The sequence below is a fragment of the Moschus berezovskii genome, chromosome 25 (assembly GCF_049115385.1).
Source record: "Moschus berezovskii isolate FMDL1 chromosome 25, NW_MosBer_1.0, whole genome shotgun sequence".
In the NCBI taxonomy this organism is placed as follows: Eukaryota; Metazoa; Chordata; class Mammalia; order Artiodactyla; family Moschidae; genus Moschus; species Moschus berezovskii.
Genome location: NC_142484.1, coordinates 11,876,525 through 11,887,033, shown reverse-complemented (window position 1 = coordinate 11,887,033; position 10,509 = coordinate 11,876,525). Strand labels below are relative to the sequence as shown.

The following is a 10,509-nucleotide window of genomic DNA, read 5'->3' as shown; positions in this document are numbered from 1 at the left end:
ATCTATCCCTCTACCTAAAGCCACTCGTATGTCGCTGCACTGTGCTGTGTTGTGCAAGTCGTTTCAGTCGTGTCCAAGTCTGCCATTTGACCTCTTTTCCTCCTAGCAGTCTCCTCTCCGACTGAGGACAGCAATGCGCATCTCATGAAGTGGCTAGGAAGACCACACGAGATCACAAGGGTCTAACATGGCCCTTAACATGTACTTTTATCACTTTATTAGCAGTGTTTTACCTACAAGTTGGAACGAGTCTCCCCACTCTTAGATTGTGCAGTTCAGTTTGGTTTTTCACCCAAGAACGAAGGAAGAGATTACAGTGGAATTTTCTGTATAATGGGAGTTTTCCAAGTCCACTCCTCACAGACACCGATGGAGTCAAAGATTTTATCTAGAGGCTCATATTTCTCATCGGACTCATGGTGGCTTGAAGGAGAACATTGGAGCAGGTTAGCGCAAAGAGTCGGACACGACTGAGCGACTGAACTGAACTGAACTGAGAGCATATATAGCTAGGTAACCTTCACCGCCAGTGCATGCTCAGAACTCAGTCTGTCCTGAGCACTTCATTCGAGGACAGAAGCATGAAGCGGCTTGGACTCCTCGGGCTGGTAGCTCTCTCAGAGTGCATAGTCATGTAAGTGCGGGGACTATAAGTGACATCGTCCCTTCTTTTTTTTTTGGTTTTTTATTCTCGTCCTCTTATTCTTCCACCTGTTCGAAGGGAATGTAATCACTCCCTGACAGTCTAAAGTCAACTCTCGCTTGTTGATACGTACCTTGCCACAGACTCTGTGAGGCCCTCGGGCCTCCAGGCAAACCTGTAGGATCGCACAACTCTTGGGGTCCAGCCACATCATGTCCCGTGCAAAACTGCATTCCTTGAAATTGCTCAGTGCACAAGCTGTGCAGCTGTCGGTGTGGTCTGAAGAGACTGCGCCTCTCCGTGTGTGGTTCTAGGCCTCCTCTCGGTCTCTCCGTGTCTGTGTGAACGTGTCTGCCTCTTCCACTCTGTATCTCTCTATGTTGTCTGTCTCTTTAGATGTCTCTGTGCATGCAGAACTCTCAGATTTTTCCTTTTTAAAAACATTCTTCTTGGCTTCTTTCAACTTCCTTAATTTATTCCCCATCTCCTGGCCTCCTCTCTTCTGCTTGAGCCCAGAAGAAAGATCAGTAGCACTATTTCTCTGCTCTTCTAACTCTAACAAGCAGTGTGACCTCAGCCAAGTCTCCAACTCCCTGCATTTCAAATTCCTCCCCTGTTTAAAGAGGATGATGAATCCCTTCTACTTCCCTCTCCGAACTTCCTTGAGAAGGATACTGTGGGATGACCACAGCAATGATAATGGTTGCCATTGCTGAGGCTTCCTGTAAATCAGGTGCATTATATCCATCAGCTCACTTAATATCTAAGCCATTCTATGTGGGGGTGGTGGTGGTGGGGATTATTTATTCCACTTTTTTACCGATGAGGCTATTGAGACTTCAGATGGTCATATGCCTTACCCAAGATTACACAACAGAACCTGTGTTCATACCTAGGTCTTTGCCATGGTCATTGCATGGCGTCCTGATAATAAGGTGACACTCATAAAAATGCCTGGAAAATACACAGTGCCATTCCAATGTCAGGTCTGACAGTCTTTACAACACAGACAGCTGATTGCTGCCCGTTCTTTGTTTTCTTTTCCTCATGGCCGGTGAAAGAATCCCTGTTATGCAAATGAAGACCATGCGAGAAACCCTAAGGGAAAGAAATTTGCTGACAGATTTCTCTGAGGATCACCCTGACAGCCTGTCCCAGAAAGCCAGTAACGACCAGAACATCATTTATCATCCCCTGAGGAGCTACAAGGATGTGAGTGTGTTGGGCGGGTGGTGCTCCACTGCGCCCCCTGGTGCTCTGGCTGTGTACCAGGTTCAAGTGGAGATGCCATGGGGGTTGTTGGGGCTGGGGCTCCTGCAGGAGGCAGAAACAGGGGCGAAGAGGGACCCATTCCCAGAGGAGAAGGCACTCTCATCCTCAACTCTTGGTCTGTGGTGACTGGACCCAGCAATGACCAGGGGGCAGATAAACATTCATTTCTGTGCCTAAGGTGTGTCATTAGTTTGAGGGAGATTGTTCTTTCCAAACTAAGTGAGCCACTCAGTTACAGATGAAGGGTGAGCCGTCTCTCATCAAAAGATAAAGACAGCTGCAGATCAAGTATGAATCCCCAGGCAGAGCACGTTCAGTCTCAGCAGACCCAAGAGTGATACTGGTAAAAAGTTACCGAGTCCCCTGGCGTGTGAGGCCAAAAAAAAAAAATCGAATATTGTGGTTATTGCCAAAGGTCTAGTCTCTTCTTCAAGAATGCACAGGCCATCCTGAGAGATGGGGAGAGGGTAAATACATGTCTAAATAAAGGGCCACCTGAGTGCCGTTGATCAGACATGGTCTGAGATTAGAGTCAGTGGCCTGGGGTGACCTAGGAGAAGGAAGGGCTCACGCTGGACATAGAGAGGAGACTGGAGAGCTTCTCAAATGAAGACGCGAGTCCCAGTAGAGGCTGTGAGGTTGGGCGCTTGGACAGTGATTTCAGGAGACCTGGGAAATCCAGCAGGAGGCAGTACTTGGGGAATTGGGGGTGGGAAGGGGGTGGACAGGCATCCAGGTCTGCCCTAACCATCCCTTCCCGGCCCCTGTAGTTCATCTACGTTGGTACCATCGCCATTGGAACACCCCCTCAGGAGTTCACGGTCTTGTTTGACACTGGCTCCTCTGACCTGTGGGTGCCCTCCATCTATTGCCATAGTGCGAGCTGCTGTGAGTACCCCCTCCCCAACCCCCGCATCCTGTGCTTGCCCTCCCACCCTGCTCTCCGTCTTTGGCACCTGAAGGGCAATCATCCCTTCTGTCTGCAGTGACACACAATCTCTTTGACCCTCACAAGTCCACCACCTTCAAGCCCCTGGACAACCCCGTCAACCTTATCTATGCCTCTGGTAGGATAAAAGGAGTCCTTGGCCAAGACATCATTCAGGTAATGTGGAAACCAGAAGCTGATGGCCCTGGGAGCAACTGCTGCTTACAAAACAGATGCAAGACCAGCTGGGAGTGTCTGTCCTTCCAAAAGTCCCCTAATGGCTGTACGTCTGCCTGGAAGGACTCTGTCCTTGGGGATACAGCGCCCCTGCTGACACACAAACTCCCCGTGGCTAACCCAGAGAGTGGCTTGGAGTGTGGATTTGCAGCTTCTTTGCCTGTGAGGAGCCCAAGGTTCATTTTGGTGTGAGCTGAGAGGGATGGGGGAGAAACACCCACTTCTATATCCTCAGGCGGTGCTGGGCGTTTTCATGGTAATAACTTGCTTAAAGTGAAAGTGTTAATGAAGGTCCCATATTCTGGTTACCTTCTGTGAAGAGCCAACTTATTGGAAAAGACCCTGATGCTGGGAAAGACTGAGGGCAAGAGGAGAAGGGGGTGACAGAGGATGAGAGGTTGGATGGCATCTCTGACTCAATGGACATGAGTTTGAGCAAACTCTGGGCAGTAGTGAAGGACATGGAAGGCTTGTGTGCTGCAGTTCCTGGGGTCGCAAAGAGTCAGACATGACTTAGCCACCGAACGATAAGCAACTTGTTTAATCCTGCAACAACCCTACACAGCAGGTACTATGATTAACTCATGATATAGATGAGGGAACTGAGGTGCAGAGAACAATGGCCTTGCCAAGGTCACACATGTGCTGAGCAGGTGAGCTGGGCTGCCTAGTCAGGACTCAGGCAGGTGTGGGGTATTTGGGGAGAGGATAAAACTGCTTGGGACCCTGGGGGCAGCCCAGGGCTTCAGGTATCCAGACAGGGAAAGCAGGAGGTCACAAATGCGGGAGGGGCCTGGTAAATGGGTTCTCACTCTCGAGGGTCTTTGAGAGTATATTAAAAACTATGGCGTGCCTTCCCCCAAATGTCTGAGTATTCCACACTCCCCGATCCCCCCCGACACGTGTGCACGTATATCCCAAAAAGTTAGCTTCCCAGGCAGAATTTTCATAAGAACCCTGCCAGCGACGCTGTATAATGGGCTTCTGTCTTCTGGGCAGATGCAGAACCCACGATGCACTGCAGTGAATTCTGTCTGCTTCTGTCCTCAGATCATAGCGATGTTGAAGAGACTACCCTGCTGTCTACTCACTTTGTCCACAAGGGGGCACCGTTCAGTCCTGTCCTGAGTCTTGGTTGCCCCACCTGCACAGAAGGCATGAGGCCAGTCTGATTCACTCAGATGGTGTTTGTGGGAGCAGCAGGTGTTGTTAAAATCCACAGCCCCACACAAATGGAACCCGAATTCCTCTCCCAGCTTGGTCTAACTGTTTGAGGCCAACGCAGGGCACAGCCAGGAGTCAGGTCCTTTATGTGGGAACACTCTCCTCTCCCGGGCTTCGCTTGTGGCTCAGCTGGTAAAGAATCTGCCCTCAATGTGGGAGACCTGGGTTCAATCCCTGGGTTGGGAAGATCCCCTAGAGAACGGAAAGGCTACCCACTCCAGTGTTCTGGAAAATTCCATGGACCATATAGTCCTTGGGGTCACAAAGAGTCAGATACGACTGAGCACCAAAGTTACTCTCTGCTCCCACAGATTGGGAACTTTCTCCACTTCAACCAGACCTTTGCCCTGAGCCAGAAGCAATCCAAACATTTTTTTCAAAATGCACCTTTTGATGGTATCCTGGGCCTGGGCTTCCCAAGCCTTGCCATCCAAGGAACCACCCCAATCTTTGACAACCTGAAGAACCTCGGACTCATTCCTTACCCTCTCTTTGCCTTCTACTTGAGCAGGTAAGTCTGAGGTGACAAGCATCCTCTCCAAATCAACTGAAACACACTTTTACTTTCATGAAAAATTATAGACCACTTGAGGGCAGTGGCTTGGTTCAGGGGATAGGGGGAAGGGGGAGAGCAATGGAAAGTGTCAGGGTACGGGTTGGAGGAAGGGCATCCGGATTTGCTGTGGATTTGATATGGAAAGAAGGAGAGGAATAGTGGGAATATTTCCTTTCTCACTAATATTGCACCAGGAGCCCAGGACCAGCTACACAGTTTGCTGGAGCCAGTTGAAAATGCAAATGCGTGACCCCTTGTTCAACAACTGTTAGGAATTTCAAGAGAGGGTAACAGAGCTTGGGGCCTGCTGAGTGTGGGGCCTCATGGTCGGCACAGGTCATAGGCCAGTGGTGCCAGCCCTGGGTGACCCTGAACCTATGCCCTTAGTGCCTTTGGGCCTGGAAGTTTTGAAAAATGAAAGGTGAGGCAAGGGGGATGCCAGACTCCTCTAGCACGGAGTCCTCTGAGGGGATCTCTCAGCACTCAGGTTGTGGGAGGGGACCAGGCCCTCTTCAGAAGGTTCGGTGGTCAGAGCCAGGCCAGGCTTCAAACTTCTGCGGCACTGATTAGATGGTGACAGACCTGGGTCGGGTACTCAGCCCTTCAGCTCCTCAATCTCCACATCTGTACAATGGGGACCATGGTAGTGTCTCTGATGGGTGGAGAAGCACAGCCTTCAGACAGTGCTGGCGTTACTTTCCTCCAAAAAGCCCCTCTCTCACTTCTCTCGACAGCCGGAAGGAGAATGGCAGTGTGGTGATGTTTGGTGGGGTGGACCACTCCTACCACACAGGAAAGCTCAACTGGGTACCAGTGTCCCGAACCCACTACTGGCAGATAACCGTGGGCCGGTAAGCCTCACCCTCCGAGGGCCGCTCCAGCAGTGCTCCCACGCGCGTGTACTGAGACATGTAAACACACATGGATTTAACGCAGACACACAGTCTCACACATGTAACACATGTCACACACAGACATGTCCACCCACAAAGACTCACGTATACACACACACGAGACACACAGAAACAGTCTCACAGGCACACATATAAGCATGCAAAGGCACACAGACATACACACATGTGGCCAGACACAAGCACAGAGACACACAGGCACACACACACAAAGACATACACACACCACCCAAGGCACCGTAATCACCCTAGGCCGCCAGACCGGCCCGCTGGCCAGGGTCCTGAAAGGGTCCAGAGAGGCCTGTGCAGCTCGGGAAAGGCTGTCCCCACCGCACTGTGAGGCAGGCAGCATGGTTAGAGGACCTGACTGTGTGCTGGAAAGAGGATCAGGGAGAATTCACCCGCCTGAGCAGGGCTGTGTTCAGATGACCAGCTGTCTGGGGCTGCCCGGGGTCGAGAAGGTTCTTAGTGCACAGAACTGCTAGTTTAAAAATAGGAAAAGTCATGGACAAACAAGGAAAACTCGTCTCCATAGAGAGAAGCTACCTCGCAGTGGAGAGAGGTTGGCTGCAGTCTTGAGACCTGAAAGCATCTCTTACAAAGAGACATTCCCTCTATCCGTAGCTACCTACCTACTTTCTGGGGCACACAGTGGGGCAGGGCTTGTTTCAGAAAGAATCAGGGAGCTGGGATCCAGGAGTGGCCTGAGAACAAGGGGCAGTAATTGATGGCATTCTGTGTGATACCCTCAGACAAAAGCTCTTCTGTCCTTTGGAGCCCTCTGGGTTATCTTGAGCATCCGCTGGCTGGGGCCCTCAGTATCTGAGCCGGATGAGGGGCTGGTGCTGGGAGACAACCTCTCCCAGGGCAGCTTGTGTCTCCCCCACCGCCACTCCAAGAATCTGGGGCCTCAGGGGCCCTCCATCTTCACCGTGTGGGTTGAGGCATGGTTGATTGGTCAGACACCAGAGATGAGTCTCTGGGGTTCTTCATTCACTCACTCAACAAACATACACTTGCATCCCCTGTGGCTGGGCACTTGGGGGAGGCACTGAGGATCCAGCTTGCCCTCACATCTGGCGAGGCAGACGCACATGAAGCGAGTCACACACACAGGGAATCACCACTTTGGTGCATGACAGACACGAGGAAGAGACTGAGCAAGACAGGAGCCTGACCTAGTCCGGGGGGAAGACTCCCTCACAGAGCGACAGTCAATCAGCAACCTGGAAGATGCCGAGAAATTAGGGGGTCTTCTAGGAAGGGCAACCAACAGGCGCCAAGGCCCTGAGGCCTGAAAGAGACTGGCGCATTCAAGAACTGAAAGGAAGTCAAAGTAGGGGACGTGACCAGAGCCAAGGAAAACAGCGCAGGGCAAGAGCTGAAGGGCTGTTCAGGAGACGGTCAGGGAGGGGGCAGTCATGGGGGAGACTTCTGAGTGGTGTCTGCTCTGTCCCACTTTCAGCATCTCCATGAACGGTGTCTGCTCTGTCCCACTTTCAGCATCTCCATGAACGGGAAGGTAATTGCTTGTAAACACGGCTGCCAGGCTATTCTGGATACTGGGACTGCATTCCTGCTTGGCCCAAGTAGACGCATTGCCAAAATCCAGAGGCTCATCGGCGTCAGGCCCTTTGGAAGTCTGCAGGTGAAGGGTTGTGCACCAGGGTCGCTCCCAGGCTCCCCAAACAGCAAGGATCAGCTGAGCTGACCTCTCTCCCTCTGTCTGACAGTACACAGTGCCGTGTAACACCACCAGCACCCTGCCTCCTCTCATCTTCACCATCAAGGGCATCGACTACCCAGTGCCCGCTCAGGCCTACATTCATGAGGTGAGGGGCCAATCCCCGGGGCTAGTTCTCCAATATGGGACTTGCGGGAACCCTTGGGCTGCTGCTGCTGAGAAGAGGGCGCCCTCTGCAGGCCAAGTCAAACCATTGCAGCTGCTGCTGAGCCCCTGTGGCTGGGCCAGTGCCTCCCACAAAACCAACCACTTGAGAGTGAAGGGTACTCGGAGACATCCATCCTCCTGAAATAAATGTGGAGACACCACTCAGTGCTGGCCTGTGGGAGTCACAAGGAGAGGGGAACACTAAGGGCCTTAGTTTCAGTTCAACCAGAGACCTCAGACGCATGAACACGGAAAGTCAGCTCTAGCAATCCCTGAAATATACCAAGTGACAGGAAGGATGGCTGGGGACAGTCCCAGTGTGCTGTGCCACAATAGGAGTTAACAGTTTCCCTTTCCATCTTGAAAGTGTCTAGGTTGGGATGATATATTACATGGTAACCCTAGTCCTCAGGGGCAAATTCCCCTTGCTAAGCCCCAGAGCCCCCTTGGTGAGTTGGGGTACTGACCCCTCTGTGGGGAGGTGGGTTGTTACAGTGAATAAAGGCTACACAGTGGCTGCTCAGCCCCAGCACAGGGTGGAGGCTTCATGTCATCTCCCTGTGGGAGTTCAGAGCAGGCTGATGGGCTTAAAGAAGGCTTTGAGGAAGAAACAAAGCTTCAGTAATTCTAAACCCTCACCCTCATGGAGGAATGAGGAAGCCTGCTTGGGTTGAGGCAAATCTATACTGGATTCCATGCAAATGGCACCCCCGGGGCCTGTGCAAAGGGGCATCGGGGGCAGATTAGGGGTGATGAGGGCTACAGACTTGGGGAGCATCAGGGTAAGTCACCCAACCCAGCCTGGAGTGGCCAGGGAGGGTGAGGGTGTGTCCAAGAAGACTTCCTAGAAGGCCTGAGTAAAGTCTTAAAGGCAAGGATTGTGGGGAACAGGGAGAAGAAAAGGCATTCTCTGCAGAGAGAAGAGTGAGCAGAGGTCGGAAGAAAAGGAACAGCAGAGTGTGAGGGAACTTTGGGCCATTCTTTTTTTTTTTAATTCATTGAAGTATTGTTCATTTCAGTTCAGTTCAGTCGCTCAGTCGTGTCCGACTCTCTGCGACCCCATGAATCACAGCACGCCAGGCCTCCCTGTCCATCACCAACTCCCGGAGTTCACTCAAACTCATGTCCATCGAGTAGGTGATGCCATCCAGCCATCTCATTCTCTGTCGTCCCCTTCTCCTCCCGCCCCCAACCTTTCCCAGCATCGGAGTCTTCTCCACTGCTGTACAGCCAAGTGGCGGTTACACACATATATATATGTAATTTTCATATTTTTTCCATTATAGTTTACCATGGGGTATTGAATATAGTTCCCTGTGCTATACAGCAGGACCTGGTTGTTTATCCATCCTCCCTATATTAGTTTGCATTTGATAATCCCAGATGCCCAGTTCTCCCCTCCCTCACCCCCAGGCTTCATAGAAACTGTAGGTCTTGGCCTTTCTTGTTCTTGGGTGAACCCCGATTCGTGCAGCTGCTAAGAGACCCACTTGCTTCTTATCAAAGGATGGATATGAATCCGAGAAGCTTCCAGCTCTGGATCTTGATTGGGAGAGGCAGGTAGGGGCTCAGACTGACTGGTGTGTGTTTCCCTCTCCCGCAGAGTTCTCAGGGCCTCTGCTACAGCACCTTTAGGAATGGCAAACAGCATAAGAACGAGGCAGAGACCTGGGTCCTGGGCAACGTCTTCCTGAGGCTGTACTTCTCAGTTTATGATCGGGAAAACTACCGGATTGGCCTGGCTCCTGCAGTGTAAATCCAGGCTGCTACAGGAATCAGTCAGGCTCACACCAGACACACACTCACTCACACGTAGGGCACTCTGGCCCAGGGATGCTGGTGAACTGTGCTTGGTGCTCTACAAAGCCCTCGTCTCAGGAAAGAATAAAGGATTTAGGGCTTTCCTTGATGGCTCAGTGGTAGGGAATCCGCTTGCTAATGTGGAAGACAGGGGTTCAATCCCTGATATGAGAATTTTCCACGTGCTGTGGAGCAACTGTGCCCCTGCGCCACAAGCATTGAATCTGTTCTGGGAGCCTGAGTCTGGGAGCCACAATCACTGTGCCCACGTGCCACAGCTCATGAGGCCCGAAGGTGCTCTAACGCCTGCCCTGCAACGAGAGAAGCCGCCACGGTGAGAAGTCCACACACTGCAACTAGAGAATAGCTCCTACTAGCCACAGTTAGAGAAAACAGAAGACTGAACAGCAAAGAATACCCAGCACAGTCAAAAATAAACTAAGTAAATAAAGAAAATTATTAAAAAAGAAAGAAGAAAGATTTCGTCTCAGTGGTGCTGATATGAATGGGGGCCTCTCTTTGGGTCAGGGGGTGGCAGTGTGTCATGCCCAGACAGGGCCTCGAATCAAGTCTGAACCACAAATGAGAGGAGCCTGACTCCAGCTGGGCTTCAAGAAGGGGGAGACTTATTGGAAGGACATTGGGGATCCAGGATGCAGGAACCAGAGCAGATCCAAAGATCTGTCACTATTGTTGTTCAGTCACGAAGCTGTGTCCCACTCTGTGCGATCCTGTGAACTGCACACGCCAGGCTTCCCTGTCCATTGCCCACTCCCGGAGTTTGCTCAGACTCATGTCCATCAAGTCAGTGATGCCATCCAACCATCTCACTCTCTGCCGTCCTTTCTCCTGCCTTCAGTCTTCCCCAGCATCAGGGTCTTTTCTATTGAGTCAGCTCTTCACATCAGGTGGTCAAAGTATTGGAGCTTCAGCTTCAGCAACAGTCCTTCCAATGAATATTCAGGACTGATTTCCCTTAGGATGGACTGGTTGGGACTCTTTATGGTCCAAGGGACCTTCAAGAGTCTTCTCCAACACAACAGTTTA

General features: G+C 51.5%; 1 protein-coding gene across 1 annotated transcript; it reads left to right on the top strand.

Annotated features, from left to right (window-relative positions):
- Positions 1 to 1,729: 1,729 nt before the first annotated feature.
- Positions 1,730 to 9,849, top strand: LOC129548461 (pregnancy-associated glycoprotein-like). The gene is made up of 8 exons (XM_088832267.1): positions 1,730 to 1,855; positions 2,686 to 2,803; positions 2,902 to 3,020; positions 4,616 to 4,815; positions 5,595 to 5,711; positions 7,275 to 7,419; positions 7,505 to 7,603; positions 9,266 to 9,849. Exons 1-8 carry the CDS (start codon positions 1,730 to 1,732, stop codon positions 9,416 to 9,418), a joined length of 1,077 nt encoding a protein of 358 aa, XP_088688393.1. The 3' UTR covers positions 9,419 to 9,849.
- Positions 9,850 to 10,509: the final 660 nt, after the last annotated feature.

Coding starts and splice junctions, on each gene's coding strand:
- LOC129548461 (XM_088832267.1), top strand. CDS start 1,730: ATGCGAGAAACCCTAAGGGAAAGAAATTTGCTGACAGATTTCTCTGAG. Junction 2,804..2,901: donor TTGCCATAGTGCGAGCTGCT/GTGAGTACCCCC, acceptor TTCTGTCTGCAG/TGACACACAATCTCTTTGAC. Junction 5,712..7,274: donor TGGCAGATAACCGTGGGCCG/GTAAGCCTCACC, acceptor TCCCACTTTCAG/CATCTCCATGAACGGGAAGG.